General features: G+C 42.3%; 1 protein-coding gene across 1 annotated transcript in view; it reads right to left on the reverse strand.

Annotated features, from left to right (window-relative positions):
• Positions 1 to 4107: 4107 nt before the first annotated feature.
• Positions 4108 to 18220, reverse strand: part of ARPP21 (cAMP regulated phosphoprotein 21) — a 138234-nt gene continuing 124121 nt past the window's right edge. Inside the window, 2 exon segments of the mRNA XM_066244858.1 lie at positions 4108 to 4891; positions 6218 to 6366. Of these exon segments, the coding sequence (XP_066100955.1) occupies positions 4634 to 4891; positions 6218 to 6366 (407 nt within the window). The 3' untranslated portion in view covers positions 4108 to 4633.

Raw genomic sequence — 18220 nt, forward strand, 5'->3', positions numbered from 1 at the left:
GGCAGGGGCTCCACAGACTGTGTCATAAGGTCTTGAAATTAGTAAGTATGGAGTAAATGAAAGCCTAAGTCATCCCTCTTCCTTTCATACTCACAGAGAGTTATATGGGGTCATCAGAGATACCTATATGTATGACTATTACTGTACTTTTAGATGTAAATATCAAGTCCTTCAACATTAAGAATCTTGAAGATAGAAAAGTCCAGAAATATTGGCAATATGGCTTTATCTTCCAGGCTCACACATTCACAGAGGAAATAGGACACACTCAGTCACCAAAAGGTGTCATAGCCTGAAGTATTACATTTTGATATATTACATGGTTTCTATAGAAAAAAAATACCCACCTGTATTTGTACTTTTGTTTTAGGACTCACTAAAATGTGTGTTTTTAAAAAATTGTATGTTCTTTATAAGATTAGTCTATTGATACGGTTCAGTGGTCGGCAAACTCATTAGTAAACAGCCAAATATCAACAGTACAACGATTGAAATTTCTTTTGAGAGCCAAATCTTTTCAACTTAGACTATATAGGTAGGTACATTCCTTATCGAGGTAGCGCTGGCACGTGGGATTTTGTGGAAGAGCCACATGTGGCTCACAAGCTACAGTTTGCCGGCCAGGGATATAGTCTGTGATAAACAGATACTGTGTTCAATCAAATTTGAGGCACTGTGCACGTGACGTCTCCCTCTTGGAAATTCATGATAGAAAGTGATGATTAAAGGCTTGCTGGAATCAGAAAGCTTTTAAAGAGATTGCTTCACATGTTTCCCAATTATAATTGTCTGTGGTCTTTTTCATGTAACAACTATGAGTCTCCCAAGAAAGCAGTCTTCCTTGGAAATAATTGAGAAACTTCTAAGACATTACAGAGATGCAAAACCCCAATGATTTGTTTTAATTCCACCTTTGGGGAGAGGTCTTTGTGATGCTTTGTTTTTGGTCTGTAAATGATCAAGTTGCCCATGATGGTCAGTTAGTTTTCAGGGCACAGGCGGGGGGTGGGCCTGCTCCTCCATCCACAGTATGGGCCTGTGCATACAGGATACAGGTTAACAGGCGGAGGTGGGTACAGACCGTCCCATCACACTCCCGCTGCTGGCAATCGTGGAAACAGAGCCTTCATATGCAGTGGGTTCCTTAGATCTCAGAGCCATTTCTGCTGTAGCGTTTTTCTTCCCCAATTCTATTTACGTTGTCCTTCAAATCTCTCATAAAGCTGCTCTGGCTCATACACACCCCACTTAATTTGTTGTGGTGATTTATAACTTTATTCTAAATCTTCCAGCCATACTTGTAATTACATAATTCCATTTCCATACTGTTATGTAACATTCTCCTGCCTCCGCCCCACATCCTGTGGAACTATCTTAAAACAATAAAATAATTATGGCTGAAATTCATTGGTAGTGGTATCTTAGCTAGAACATTTGGTTCCAACTATCACAGAATACCCAAATGTATGATAAAATTCACAAGAATAAATCTAAAGTGCTTTAATTTTACTTGGACTTATTTTGAATGGTGCCACATAATTTGGATGTAATCAAGTATGCAAAAACGTTTGTTGAATAAGTGAATGCATAATTCACTTGTTCTCCTCTCTACTCTCATAGACATATAGAGGATTATTAGGAATGACTACCTATACATCTACCGTATATATTTACATATATGTAGCTATATACCTATATAAACTGATCAGTAGTTACAAAATGTGATTGTGATAGAAATTATTAACCAACATGAAAAAAAAGCAGTGTTCTGACTAATTAAATTCTCCAAATGCTTTGTCAATACAAGTATCTCTATACAACCATCATAAATAATCTAATGTAAAAAACAGTAAACATAACTGAAGACGTGGAATAATGCTGACTATCAATAGTGAAGGTAAAGAAGGCTCAGCCTGAAATGGTATTCAAAAAGACATATGTAATTAAAGTCAGATGTCTAAATATACTGCTCACAAAAATTAGGGGATACTTCAAAATGAATATGAAGCAATAAAAAAAAGCATTTGATATTTTTTATTAAATAAGTACATCAAGCCCTGGCCAGTTGGCTCAGCGGTAGAGCGTCGGCCTGGTGTGCGGGGGGCCCAGGTTCGATTCCCGGCCAGGGCACATAGGAGAAGCACCCATTTGCTTCTCCACCCCCTCCCCCCTCCTTCCTCTCTGTCTCTCTCTTCCCCTCCCGCAGCCAAGGCTCCATTGGAGCAAAGATGGCCCGGGCGCTGGGGATGGCTCCTTGGCCTCTGCCCCAGGCGCTAGAGTGGCTCTGGTCCCAGCAGAGCGACACCCCGGAGGGGCAGAGCATCGCCCCCTGGTGGGCAGAGTGTCGCCCCTGGTGGGCATGCCGGGTGGATCCTGGTCGGGCGCATGCGGGAGTCTGTCTGACTGTCTCTCCCCGTTTCCAGCTTCAGAAAAATACAAAAAAAAAAAAAAATAAGAACATCAGAAAAGCAAACAAGTCAAAGAAAGTTGTTCAATTATGCAAATGAGATGCAAAACCAACTTTTATTTCGTTGGTGAAAATGCACTCGACAAAAGGCTGCAAGTCCTGGAGTGTCTGCATGTTCCCTGATGCCCTAGTTTTTGTGAGCAGTGATGAAAGTGTGATACATTTGGAGCAGAACGGCCAAAGAGAAAGAAGGCCCATCTTTACCACTAATATATGTTTCAAATCCATGGGGAATAAAGCTCAGTAATTCTAGGAAATAAAAGATAAAAATTTCCCAGAATTCTATGAAAAGAAGATAAACATTCAGACTCATATTTGGATCCTTGAATTTGGGGCCACTGCTATGATCAGAGGGCTAAAGAGAGAATATATTTCAAAGATGAATCTATATTAGTCATCCCCTCCCTCTTCCATTAGGGAAAGGCATTCATTTGGCAAACATACTGCTCCTTAGAGCGGCTATTGGTTTAATAGTAACTCAGCTTATTGGCTTAATGGCTCAATTTAAAAAAAATGCAACACCCTCTTTTTATAACATTTTTCATAAGGCTTATTTATGATGAAGAGTTACTTCATCATAATCAGTACTCTGAAGAGTTGCGGAAATGGGACAGACTCCACGAGAAATGAAGTTAATGAGAGTATGTGTAAAAGGCCCCTTTTAAAGGAAAAATGAAATGATAGTATAAAATGAAGAAATGGTCATCTGTTAGGGAGTGTTCTTAATTAGTTGCTTAAACAACATAGAAAATGGAAAAATCTAATATAAAGAATGTGATACTATGAAAAACAATGCAAATTATCCAGATATACTTTCCATATCCCTCCTATTGGTAAGAATTGTTTTTAGGCAGAAAGTATCAAATACAAAACTACTAATTGTACTATGAAAGTAAAGCAAGAGCTTTGGGGTTTTATTCCCCCATCAAATCAATATCTATCAGATGGCCAAACCTGACATTTAGAGTTCTGTTATTATTTGTCAAATCAATCTCAATGGCAGAATCTACCAGAGATAAAACATTTTGGTTTTAGGCAGGAACAAGCCACTTATAAAAGATTTTGCTAATGTTCTGAATCTCTGTGACTAAAATATGGCTACATTTACTTTATTTTCAGTTACTTGAATAAACATTAGCACCTCGGAGTCAACACTAGTGAGTGGCACTTTACATGGTATAACCCAGTAGAATCAGTGGACTTGGATGATGATGCTTCTAATTTCCATTTAAACCAAGAAATCTTGTTTTCCAGGTAGAGGGTGGAATTTGAATGAAGGTGGAACGGGGTTTGGTAGAGGACTGCGGTTTCCAACACACTCAAATTTTCTCAACTGGAGAAGTATATTATCTACAGGTATTCAAGTGCTCTAAATCTAAAGCCAGGCTATGCATTTTCAAAAATATCAAGTCAATGAAAGGGAAAAACAGATGCCATCTAACTTCCAGGCCCCCTGTTATATTAGGACAAGAAATTACAGTTGGTTAAATGTTTGCCTACCACATCACCCAGTGTGAGTGCAGGTCACTTACAAATCCCAGTAATATTGTTTCTGGGCCTTATTTATGAAATAGAGAAATGGGAAAACAGCGACGTAGAAGCAAATACATATTTGAAGAGAGAGTGAACCAAACTGGAGGTAAAAACATGACCTTCCTCCGTAAGGTCAAATAGTTTTTATTTTGATTAAACACTACAATACAGTATAATATCCATTAAAAAAAGAAAACTCTATAGCGTATATAAATTATTCCTTCCATTCATCAATTCTTTGCTTTTCCATTACAGCTTTGGTACAATATGAGTTCAGTATATAATTTTTAAATACTTTTAGCATCACAAACTCAACACAAAGTACAAAACTAATAATCCAAATTAGGGATATTATAGTCTACACAGTGGTATTCAGTGGTAGGAGAAAATCTTACCTTGGATGAATTCATGTCACTAGCTAAGCTATAAAGGCATACCTAGCAGACATGACAGAAATATGCACCATTAACCAGCTAATGTGTGTATTAGTCTTTGTGTTTTTACAGGATACCAGCAGCAATCATTTGAGTGTGAGTGAATAGTTCAGTCCTCAGCCAGTTTCCCCACCTCTCGCTCCTCTTCCGTTTAAAGGCCATGAGTAATGTCTGAAGAAATGCACCGCAGCCAGAGCGCTCAGAACTTGACCTGCCAGCCAGCGTTGCTCATGCTTGCACAGTTTGTCCTGCAGCTCGCCGATATCACCGGGACAGTGCTGGAGGGACAGTGTGGGCCGATCAGCCTAAGGTTGTTCTGAGGGGTCGGCGGTGTGACGTTACAGTAAACAGGCATTCCAGTGGCTGGGAGTGACCCTTGACCTGTCTGGTTAGGTAGCATGATTGGCTGTTGGTATGACTGCTGGGGCAGTCCTTGAGAACCCTGGGTCATTGGCACCTGTATTGAAGACACAAGAGAGAATCGTTCATGAAAAGGTTATTTTTGGGGTGTCCAATGATATTCTAGGATGTCAGGGAAAATATGCATGCTGTGGGGTTAACCAGCCTCAACTCTAACTTTTATTAGCTGTTTCACATGGGAAAAGTCACTTAACTTCTCTGATTTCCTAGGTCATTTACATAGTATCACTTCAAAGTACCACCAAGAGGATTGCAAGGATGATGGGCAATGCTTGGTACACGCCTGGCATGCATGAAATGCGCACAGGTGTTAGTTCTGAGCGGCTGTCCTTGCTCTTGTTACCCTCCGGGGACAGCACTCTGGATCTTCCATTCTGGGTTTCTCTGTTTAGAAAGCCACACTCCTATTCTGGTTTTATGCAAACAAGGTGGCCTGGAGCCCTCTGAAGCAAGATGGGCCTTTGTCCCAGGCACCAAGCTCACTCCCAGCCTGCAGCTTTTAGAAACATCTAATGTGGAGCTGGAGGTAGACACTGATACAATGTGAACAAGGGCTGTCAGGGTCAGAGGGCTGAGGACAGGTTCTTTAGAGCCAGAAGTGCCTGGTTACCTGGTGCAGTGCAGCTAAACGTAAGGATGAAAGCATTTCATGAGCCCTTCACTTCTGTTTCCAGTGTACTTCAAGATGCAAATCACAGAAAGGGGCATAACATTTTTTAAAACCCAATATGGATAGGCCTGACCTGTGGTGGCGCAGTGGATAAAGCGTCAACCTGGAAACGCTGAGGTTGCCGGTTTGAAACCCTGGGCTTGCCTGGTCAAGGCACATATGGGAGTTGATGCTTCCAGCTCCTCCCCCTTCTCTCTCTTTCTCTCTCTCTCCCCTCTCTATAATGAATAAATAAAATCTTAAAAAAAATTAAAAATTAAAAAAAATAAAACCCAATATGGATATCAGGCTCCCACAGATGCCCTTGAATGAGTTTCAGATGCCAAAGTCCCTACTATAATTGTAGTAAAACAAAGTTTTCTGTGGGTGCGTAAAAAAAAAAAAAATAGGAATTTGTCATGAGGGCTTTCTCCTGGGAAGCAGAATTTCCATAGACCGCTTAAAGGTCTCGATGAATAGAAGTTTAGACTGAAGGATTTTCTTGCATCAACAGAAAGTTTGTATGCAGCCACATGTGGCAGTCTGTCCAGGAACCACAGGAGTTACAGAGGCATGCATTTCCCATTTTCTCCTCATCTAGTATAACCAACAACAGTGGCCGCGCCCAGCACCCGCCCGACACGGGATGTACCCACAGCCTCATCATTGGCAGGGGCTACTTTAACCCACAAGCTCCAAGCTGCTGATATGCACCTGATAAGAAGACATTGTTGGGTAGGAGACCATCACACTCTGCACCGGAGTTCCTGGTTGGTTGCTCATGACGTTCTGACTCTGAGGCGGCTGCTGCACTCCTATTAGGCCTTGGAACCCCTGCTGACCAGACAAGACCGGCTGGTAACCTGCGAAGAAAAACCACCTTTTGAACTGGCTGAGTCAGGAGAAACACAAGTGATACTTGGTGGAGTGAGAGCATTTGTTTACAAGCTAACTTCAAACATCTCAATCTCCACATTGGGAATGTGTCATCCAAATGTTATTCTGTAAATTTTTTTTTTTTTTTTTTTTCTTCTAAGAGGGGACAAGAGTCTAGCTCCAAAAAAATGAACTGATATTTCCATCTTTTTTGCAGAATGGTCCACTGAGCTGTTCTGACAACCATAAATTCTTTATGACACAAACACAGGAACCTCTGTTGACAGCTATAAATTACATCTTTTCTATATGCCCCTTGCTTTGGTTTGGATATTTGGAGAATTCACAGATTATCAAGTTTTGTTTCTGTTTTCTAATTAAATTAACTGATTCTCTTACTCTCACACCTTGGGCAAGTCATTGATGGGGTTTCTTCTCCTTTGGTGGGCCAGCGTTACACCCTAATTATATTCATCACCACAAGTACTTTAAGCATTCTGACAGGAGGGCTGTGAACTATTCTTATAAATGTTAGAAGGTGAGGATTTAGGTGAAATCAGTGGTGAAATTCAAATAATATAACAACCTCTTCTCTGCCCTAATGACCGTTTTAAGTATAAAAAAAACTATATCTACCGAAAGGTAGTATATTATTTCATGCATTTAATACTTAGGTAAGAACAATAAAAAAGGTACACAAAACTAGATTGTAAGAGTTTTAAAATATTAATGAACTATTAAATAATACCTGATCAAAAACAATAAAACTGTTAAGATATTTCCATATTGCTTCTTGACTGGCATCCTCACTTGCAATTTTTTTCACCTATGGTCAGAATGAACACGACTACGGGCACTTAGAATGCGCTGTTGCGCAAGATGAACATTAAAAAAGAGTAAGGAATGTCAGTTTGTGATTTCCACATTGGGCGGCTGCCCAGGCGCCCATCTTAGAGAGAACCCTGATGACAAGTGCCATTTTAACACCTGGTTCGCCGAACTCAACAAAAAATTAGGGATCGGCTCTGTCGAATTGGTGCGAACTGGCTGAATCCCATCACTGGGTGAATGTTACGGTGGCCAAGGGATGCAACAAGTTCACTTCTAGCTGTAGAAGCAGGTCCTTCCAGAGCTCGTGTCAGGGACCACGCCGGGCACCTGGGACTAACTAACTGCTCCTGCTGTAGAAGCAGGTCCTTCCAGAGCTCGTGTCAGGGACCACGCCGGGCACCTGGGACTAACTGCTCCTGCTCTCTCCATACCATCCTCTGGGGGAGAATCTTTAAAATTTTAGTTTCCTGTTTATGTTAAGAAAAATCTAAGTCTTACAACTGGATTAAAACAAAACAAAAAAAATGCACACAAAAACCGAAAGTGAAAGTTAAAAGAAAATTCCTAATCGCTCTGCAGTTAATCACACAGTTTGAGTGCATGTGATTTTTTTTTTTTTTTTTTTTTGTATTTTTCTGAAGTTGGAAACAGAGAGACAGTCAGACAGACTCCCGCATGCGCCCGACTGGGATCCACCCGGCATGCCCACCAGGGAGCGATGCTCTGCCCATCTGGGGCATCGCTCTGTTGTGACCAGAACCATTCTAGTGCCTGAGGCAGAGGCCACAGAGCCATCCTCAGCACCCGGGCCATCTTTGCTCCAATGGAGCCTTGGCTGTGGGAGGGGAAGAGAGAGACAGAGAGGGAGGGCTGGAGAAGCAAATGGGCGCCTCTCCTGTGTGCCCTGGCCAGGAGTTGAACCCGGGACTCCCACACACCAGGCCGACGCTCTACCACTGAGCCAACCATCCAGGGCCACACGTGATAGTTTTACCTTTATGTTGAGGAAGGCGGGAAAGGATAAAGCTATATGATAGTCTTTATGGAGGACAGTATTTTACTCTCCTTGGCCACACAAAAAGCATCTCCACTGTCTTAGAACGACTGTGGAAACGGCTTGCGAATAGTCGCTGAGGAAGGAGAGCAGGTCGAGTCCCCAAAGGAGATGAAACAAGGGTTCAGCTTGGACACCGGAGAGCGTGGCTGGGGGGCCTGGTCTGAGCCTGCCGTCAGTGGGCGGAGCCAGTGTGGAAAGCAGAAAGGCCCGCTGACGCGCTTTACGAGTCCTACTGTTTTGCATTCATATTACTCACCTTCATTTTCATGGTTTTAATTCGACTTATTTTGAATTTTTATAAAGACACCACCTATTAAGAATACAATTAAGAGTAATAACCACCTCCCTACCATTTCCACTGTACACAGTACACAGTTAAAGCCTTCCTTTAATATGCTCTGCAGGTCTATTTAAGACTAATCACATCAGTTCGAGGGCTGCATACTTAAATATGTTTACAGTTTACACAACAGAGAAAAACCATCAGACCCGGGAACAAGAAATATGACTGTAGCCATGTCACAGTCCTCACTACCTCCTAGAATGCCTTATCTGTAGGGGCACTTTGGAGAAATTTCTGTTAACATTAATTGCAAAAGGAAAAAAAAAATGTTTTCTATTATTTCCCATTGTCTTCCACTCTAATTCATATATGTGGTTGACTCTAAAAAGTATTGCTGTTCTACATTATTCCTAGCTACATCAAATTCATTGTAACAAGAATTGTTTAAAAACCAAGAAAATAACATGGTATGATTGTGAAGAACTTAGGGCTAACAGTCCAGCAGGCTGTGTGAACTCCTCCCGGAGTCCATGCAGTGGTACATAGAATAAAGCCTTATTTCCGGCCGAAGATTCAAAACCCAGGTTGAACATGAGAGAAATGACTTTGGAATTTTTGATTTGAATCTGGTCACATGGTGAAAGTCCAGCTGGCCCCTGGGACTTTTGCCAGAATACACACACTACCACGTAGACCAAGGGAGGGAGGCCGGCGAGGGAGAGAGGTCAGGACAGGTGCCTCGCTCCTAACTCTTTATGTATTTGCTTATGGAATCCTTCTCTCCTTTCTCAAAGTCAGTCCAAAGACAGAGGAGGCCTATGAGAGATTCACTATTATCTAAACCCAAACTGGGGTCAAGAGAAAATGAGTCTTATGTTAATAGACATATTAAGACATACAATAAACAGAAAGCCTTGGAAAGCAGAGGAAACACACACCAAACAATATTCAGGAGAGAAAAAGAGGGAGGAGGGGGTGTGGCCTCTTCCCAATTCAGGGGCAGACTCATGAATCCTGGAAGCACGATTCATCTTAGCTGAGGACAGAGACGCAGAGGCCACCTCCCTCCCTCCCTCCCCAGGCCGCCTCTACCCTATGATTTGTGAACTTTAATATTCAGTTATGCATAGCAATGGGCTACCGATCCTGCACTGGGCTTCCCACAGCAAACACACTTAAGGCAAATAAAGATTTATGCGGAGAGCGAATAATGCGCTACAATTTCAAAATGAAAACTTAAGTATAAAGGAAGCCCAATTTATATTCATGAATCCCATTCATTACTCAATTCGCTCTTCCAGGCAAGAGATTTACACCTGGCATGGTTTAATTGGAGGCACTCATTTCTGCAAATTATGTTACAGAAGTTGGAGAGCAGAATGATCCCTAAGACAGGAAGGGAAGCTGTGTGGAATGTGAATCCGAGCTCCGCCGGACCAGGAACAGACAGGCAGAAACGGGATGGCAGTGACCTAAGGATGAACTGACAGTGTCGCCTGGGACACAACACACCCCAAGGCAGAGATGGCAGCGTTGGTGGCAACCTGCTTATCTCGTCTATTCCAATGAGAAATGTGTTCCAGTTTGTCAATTCTCAGCTGTGCAATGATCAGTTTTCATACTTATTGAGGATTAGCAAGATATAATACATCTCGGGGAACAGAAACGGCACCAGTGTCTGCCCTGTAGGCATGCAGTGGAAATCATGAAGACGTGAGCTATATTTATTATTTCTTTTTCAGTCGAGATTAATTCAATTTTCAAGTCACATGCGTCATTTATTTTTCTGGAGGTAAAAAGGTTAGGAGTGGACAAATGCCTCCTAGCAAATAAAAGAATACATTCTGCTAAGACTGAGGAGTTATAATTTTAAAACTGTCTGGATCTTAGAAATCTGAACATGTTTCTACTAAAAATACAACAGTCACTGAATACTATTTGTAATTTTAGGATAATTAGTATTCTGTCACGGAATGTAAATTGGTGATTTTTTATTTTTTAAAGACAGAGAAAGAGACAGACAGACAGGAAGGGAGAGAGATGAGAAGTATCAACTCATAATTGTAGCACTTCACCTGTTCACTGATTGCTTTCTCATATGTGCCTTGACTGGGGGGCTCCAGCCGAGCCAGGACCTCTTGCTCAAGCCAGCATCCTTGGGCTTCAAGCTAATAACCTTTGGGCTCAAGCCAGCGACCATGGGGTCATGAGTATGATCCCATGCTCAAGCCAGCGACCTTGTGCTCAAGCTGGTGAGCTCGTGCTCAAGCCAGAAACCTCGGGATTTCAAACATGGGTCCTCAGTGTCCTAGGCTGACACTCTGTTCACTCTGCCACCACCTGGTCAGGCTGACCGGTGATTATTAATTGGCATGATTGCAACTGACATTATTTATACTCGTATTTGAATACCTGGTTACAGATCCAACATTTTGGAACTGAATGAAATGACATAGTAACATGTTTCCCTGGCTGCTGCTGTTGGTTTTGGAGGTTGAGATGGGGAAGGAGGTAAAGAGGAAAATTATTTACAGTGTAATTCACTGAGAAGTTAGACAGTTCTCAGCACCTCCCCCAATCCACCCAAACAGTGTAGTATTCACATTGTGTTTATTAAGTGAAGTATTCTTAATGTGGTAGCATGTCTTTTCAAGTGATTGAAATTAATAATCTGCTTAATATAAAAATCACTTATCTTAAGATGTGTCAACATATAAATATTTCTCCAAGTTTCTAAGGAGTCAGCTAGCTGTTTGATTATGAACCCAAACTCCACTCTTTGTACCTAATTTTGTGATGGGATTACAGTAGTAGCCCAGCTGTGGCACAGCTGGGGAACAGTATGAAGAAGAAAGACACTTTTCCAGGACTGGAGTCCCCTTTTGATGAATTTCTATAGCTCATGCTTTGCACTACTTCCCAATAAGTACCTGGCTTTTTTTCTTGATTTCCTCTATACTTTTATCTTCTTGGACACCTTTCTATTACAAGCAAGTTAACTAGCTCTATTTGTTGATCACTTACTCTAATTCAAACGGTGAATTAAGTGCTTTTATTCCTTATTGTCACAACACTCTGGGAGGCAGTAATTGTTAGTAAACCCCCTTTACAAAAAAAAGACAAGTGTGACTTAGAGAGATGAACTTGTCAAGGTCACAGAGCCAGGAGGAGGGAGAGCCAGAATGTAAGTTGTGGATTTCTGACTCTGGTATTCCTGCTTTTCCTCAACTAAAACAGCAGAACAGAATGTATATTTCTTATACATTCTTCCAACTTTCATGCCCTAACATAATCAATCCTTTTAGTTGGGCAGATATTCAATGCCCATTTACTGCATTAATTGTTTTCTCAAGAGTAAAACCAATTGAGTAAAGTGGACAAGAGTTATGATTCACACTGTCGGAACAAGATCTTGCTAGTTTCAAAGAAAGAAAATCAAAGGCAAGGCATAATTGCCCTATCAGAATCAACTCATACCACTCAATAACAGTGCTGAAGTTGATTACTCAGATACTGGGGCGCCAGACACACAGTTGGGCTGGAGTGGGGAGCGGGTTTGTCAAATGGACTCTACTTTGATTTACGCTCCTTAGTATCTAATCAGCTGATTCTACAGTTTTCAATTACTAGGACATTTTCAAATAATGCCTTTCCTTACAATCTTTGAATACTGTATATTTCCTTTGAATTGTGTTATCAAAATGACACTAAGCCTGACCAGGTGGTAGCGCAGTGGATAGAGCATCGGACTGGGATGCAGAAGGACCCAGGTTCGAAACCCCAAGGTCACCAGCTTGAGCACGGGCTCAACTGGCTTGAGCAAAAAAAGAAAGCTCACCAGCTTGGACCCAAGGTCACTGGCTCAAGCAAGGGGTAACTTGGTCTGCTGAAGGCCCGCGGTCAAGGCACATATGAGAAAGCAATCAATGAACAACTAAGGTGTCACAATGAAAAACTAATGATTGATGCTTCTCATCTCTCTCTGTTCTGTCTGTCTATCCCTCTCTCTAACTCTCTCTCTGTCCCTGTAAAAAAAAAAAATGACATTAAAATATATGGAAAATTATTTCCATATTAAATGTAAGATTAATTTGATCATTTGTTCTAAGCAACTGGTTGCCCCTAGGAAAGTCATTTGACATATGGAAACAAAAAAATAGTATTCATGGGTTTGGATAATTAAAAATAGGTAAGAGAAAAAAGGACTTTGCAGAAGAGTCTAGGATGTCAGGCGAAGGCCTGGCGAGATCAAGATTCACCCAAGTCACTCAGGCTGTATTTCTGGAGTTCATAGATGCTCTCACGATGCTTTGCAATTCTTTGAACACTATGAATTTGTCCCCAAGGTTTACTTTGTTACTAGGGCGCTGTGTCTAAGATAGGAAGTCCTTCAGCTACCTATAGCCCTTGGGTGCTCAAGATGGCCTTGGGTGGGGAGAAGATAACCATGGCGTCTCCCTGGCTTCCTGAACCAGTGGTTCTCGGGCACTAAGGAAGGCGCCTGATTTCACTGGCCTTCACCGAGCTGCCCTACTCTACCGCAAGGCCAAGGGCGCTCAGTCCCAGGGTGACAACAGAGGTCAAGTGGGGCCAGCTTGGAAAAGCAAGGTGTAACTCTTTCGAAGCATTTTATTTCTATGCCAACCTCCCCAGTTTTGGGACCCCAAACTCTAAGTAGGATTTTGAAAATGAGAAGGCGGTGTAGATCAACTAGAAGCCATTGTTGAGCTTCCAACGTGTCAAAAAAATGAAGACGGGGGATAAAAATACCTAGCCTGGAAATCCTAACCGTTCTGTCCTTAGGCATGAAGTAGAATAGCATGAAATAGTACTAAGAATTCAAAAACGGGAATACAAGACATGGCTGTGTTTCTTCCTTCAGACCCATTATGAGTTCTTTTATCTTGGTGTCAGTGTCGGCTCTCACCTGATTTACGGGCGCTCTCTGCCTCTACCCTATTTCTTTACCTCCCCACTTGGTATTCAGTGGTTTTAATTCCTTAGGAACAGAGGCTGAATGACCTGCAGGGGAGCTGCATGGGGACAAGGCAACGCCGCCCGCCGCCCAGTGACAGCCAGTCCATCCTAATGACTTGGAGGACAGCGCGGGCCTAAGTGGAAACATGCTTCCTGGAGCAGTAGTTTTTCTTCGTACGTGCTCTTTTGCTCATTAGCTTTCATACTGCACAGAGCGTAATTCTTAAAAGCCTCTTTCCTGTCCCCTGAGAACCACCATGCATGCATGGGTCATTTTCTAATGGCAATACACATCAGATGAACTGTCCTATTACCGCAAGCTCGGGGGCCTCTTCACTGCAATTATGCCGTCCTGATCCATGTTATCGCAACTACAAAGCTGGTTTTCTTTCTCTTTCTCTCTCTCTCTCTCTCTTTTTTTTTTTTTTTTAAATCAGGGCAAACATGAGAGACATTGTTAAATGACTAGAGGAATGGATCACGCACGGAATTTCAATGACTGCCTCTGAGGGAAGCCAGCATTGAATTCCATTTTAAATGGAAGAGGCTGTCATATTATTGAAGTCATTCTCTGAACTTTCCTGGCCCGCAGTGGTGTGCTGACAGTCAGAGAGCTTCAACAACCCAGAGGGAGAAAAGCGTGGCGAGAGGCTCACAAATGTTTTACTTTCTTAATGAGGCTGGGCGGCTTGGAGGAAGATGCGGCATTCTTGGACCTTTACTGGTTGTTAATTACGGACATACTTCAAGCCAGGCTGGGTGGCGGCACACAGCCGCTGAGGCAACAACAGGAGGAGTTCTTTCCCCAGATGAGGGTTGGGGCAAAGTCAGGAAGGAGATGGCTCTAATGACTGTCCCCACAATAGCATTCCCCCTGGTGGAATATTTTCACTGATGAATTGCTCTGGATGAGCCAGATGGAATGGGATAATCAAGAGGTCAAAAGCCACGGGGTCAATACCATTGTGATCAAATTACTGTCACTGGCTCAATAGCTACAGGGTGTAAACTTAGCCTGGCCAACTATTTTTGACAATAAATGCTAGGGTCACAGATTCAAATTGTAGAAATCTACTTAGCACTACAATAGGAAAAATCACTTCACAGGCAACTAATAGTGAGCCAAGAAATAATTGTACATTATTTTTCCCTAATAGTCGACAACATCTATCTTCTTCAATGTCAAGTTAGCAGCGTTCTTACCCAAACATTATTCTAGTGGGAGATGTAGCAATAATCTTGCTGTGTGGTCAAGTCTACTGGAAGGCTATAATCCAGGGCAGAGACAATGAAGACCTGAATGAACTAAGGCAGGTGTGGTAGGAATGGGCAGAAGGGACACTTAGGATGTGAGCTGTCAGCAATTGGTACCTAGGAGTATTAGTGGTATCACGTGTTTGATGGACAGAAGCTGGGAAGAACTCGCTGTACCATAATCATGAACATCAGTCATCTGCTGAAAACTGAACTCTCTGATAAACAAAAGCCCTGATTTGTACTTCTTGATGATTTCCCTTTCCCTGGTGCGTATATTTCTGCCACAGCCAATTTCAAGCTACATACAGCTTAAGAATCAGTTGGAAAATTTTCTGATTGTTTTTTTTTTCTTTGCTCTTATGAACCTGAATAGAGAGAGCTCTGGCACGCCACTGACTAAATTCAGTGTCAAACAATCAGATTTTCAAGCCACTGAAATTTTTCCCTTTAATCTTTTCTTTTTCAAGTCTTGTTTACTATTTGTTTTTTGACCTTGGGTGTAAGAATGTCTACAGTTGGTGGAGACGGGCAGAGACCTCTATAGTCCACTGGACGGCACTGGATAGGAGCACTTCTCAGACTCACGGGTGCCTCCTGGTGTGAACGCGAAATGGGAAGAAGATAACGGAAGGTTTCCAGGACATTATCTGAGTGTGGTATTAGTGGAGGAGCAGATGGCTGCTAATGCAGTGGGGTGGAGTGGGAATAATCAACCTGAAGGGGGTATAAACATAAGGACCAGCATGTGAGTAGCCCGAGCCATGAAAAATATAGTCAAGGATTCTACGTATTCAGAGGTGGCATCAGGTTAGAAATGGGGAGAGGAGTCCAGGAAGAAAGGGAGCCAGGCTCAAATCCTAGGATCTTGAAAACAACTTATAACAGGGGTAGTCCACCTTTTTATACCTACCGCCCACTTTTGTATCTCTGTTAGTAGTAAAATTTTCTAACCGCTCACCAGTTCCACAGTAATGGTGATTTATAAAGTAGGGAAGTAACTTTATAAAATTTATAAAGCAGAGTTACAGCAACTTAAAGCATATAATAATAATTCCTTACCAAGTACTTTATGTCAGATTTTCGCTAAGTTTGGCAGAATAAATCTTTATAAAACTTACTAGAGTTAAATCTATCTTTTTATTTATACTTTGGTTGCTCCGCTACCACCCACCATGAAAGCTGGAACGCCCACTAGTGGGTGGTAGGGACCAGGTTGACTACCACTGATTTATCAGATTGGAATTTAATATTAAAAGATTTAGGGTGTCGTGTAAGGTTTATAAGCAGAGTAAAACTTTTCACAAAGTTTCTTCGGGAGTCACTCAGGGGTTGCATAACTAGAGGTAGGGAATCACCTTGGGGAGGCCATGGTGATGATCTAGGACAGAGACCAGGAAGACATCAGCTAGGGCAGGATGGTAGGGATGGAGAAAAGGGACACATTAGAGAGATAGTTAGCAGGTGAACTGTCAGGAACTGTCCTCTAGGAGCTGAAGGAAGGGTATGACCGAAAGGAAAAACCCAAGAACAAATCCCAAGTTCCGTTTGGCAAGCGAGTTGACAGTAGTCCCTCCACCGCGCACACAAGAGGGACAGCCAGTGGAGGTGATCCGTAAACAGAAGAGCGGAAGGACCTCAGAGCTCAGGCAAACAGCTGGTCTGCGAGGTCCGGATTGGAAAAGCCGGCAGGACATGGCAGCTCTTAGAGCCCATACATGTCTGAGTGGGCACAGATGGAGAAGATAGTCAAGATGGAACCCGAAGGCACCATATTACTCAAATACAGGTCGAGAAAAGATGAAACCTGAGCGAGAGAAATGAGACAGAGAAACAGAACGATGGCTGGAGGCGCAGAACTGCCCAGAAAGAGGAGATAGTAGATCTCCGGTTCAAGGTGAGAATGGCGACCTTGACCGAAACAGACAGTGATGGTAAAGCAGCCAGACCAGGAGGACAGGGAAGGACAGGGGTTCCTTTGAGAGGCCCGAGAGACCAAATGCTAGAGGGGACCGCGGGGTGAACAGGATTCTGTGTCTGCGTGGTTTGTGACTGTTTGAACATGGGATAAAGGGGACAATAAAGAGGCAAAGATGAAAAGTATAGAAGACCGGTAAAAAAAAAGCTATGAACCTGTCACAATTTATAGCACAGTAAACATCCAGGGAACCATACAACTGTGGAGGTTGGGAGATGAGTGACAGACTCTACACTTTCTCCCTGGCCCATGGCATCACTTTCAATGTCACCTCCTCACACTTACCTGCCTCGGTTGACCCAACAGTCAAGTGTCCTGGGCCTTTCCTCTCTGTCTGCATGGTTGAAGACACAAGACAGCTCAGGGAGCTTATGAGGACACATGACAAAATGCTATCATTTGGGAAGGCGGCGAAGCTACCCCAAGGTAACTCCTGACAAGAATCTGAAGGGAAGAGGCTCTTCTTTATTTTATGAATGTGATCCGTGTTCGCATGGACTTGCAACAACAGAAGAAAGTCTTGATTAGAGATGATTGAGAAGCCCATGGTCCCGCAAGCCCTCCCCTCAGAGTTAATCAACAGGACACATGATGCAATGAGATGCTCTACCGTATGCACTGAAGTGAACCATCCAATGGCGTTTCCATGAAGAAACAGAGAGGCATCAGTGAGATGTTTTCTGTTTCATCCCAGGAGCACATTCTTTGAACATGTAGATGCAAAATGCCAAGCGCTAATGTTTTTAGGATGTAATTTTTTCTGATTTTTCCCTTAAGGTCCAGCTATATATATATATAATCAGTCCATTTTGAATTTCAGAAAGCTAAGAAAGGGAAAAGGTCACCTCGTTTGCATGTCATTACAACCCAAGAGCTCTAGATTATAAAATAGTTCCCCCAACACACACACACACACACAAAATAAAACCCACATCAGAGCTTGGTAGGAATTTGTGTATTCTACCTCTCACCAATGTTTCCCAAGGAGAATTTGGGAATGAACATTTGTAAAGTCTTCATTATAGAGTTTGGGCAACATGACTTCTGATTGCCTATTATTTTGTCTCTTCATCAATATTCCAACAGATGGCCCCACAGTAAAGCCTCCGGGCACCAGATGATGTCACAACTCCAAACAGCAATAAAGGACTCTTTCTGTTTATCAACACAATCAACTCCTGATTATTCTCAGAAACAGCAATAAGAAATATCTATCATCTCACCATGTGGGAAACTGTTATTTAAAAGATTTAAAAGTGTGTTTTGTTTCGTTTTGTTTTTTTTATATCTGGATCAAGACAACAATCAGATGTCTCTGGCTCATCCACACAAATAATAAAATGTACTTATCATTGCAGCTGGCTGGAATGGGAGGCTGCGGTCAACACGTAATCCAATCTCACAATAATTAAAGTGAAAATAAAACTGAAGGACAAATGGTCTGTCCTGAAGACTAAATCG

Source organism: Saccopteryx bilineata, chromosome 10 (assembly GCF_036850765.1).
Source record: "Saccopteryx bilineata isolate mSacBil1 chromosome 10, mSacBil1_pri_phased_curated, whole genome shotgun sequence".
Classification (NCBI taxonomy): Eukaryota; Metazoa; Chordata; class Mammalia; order Chiroptera; family Emballonuridae; genus Saccopteryx; species Saccopteryx bilineata.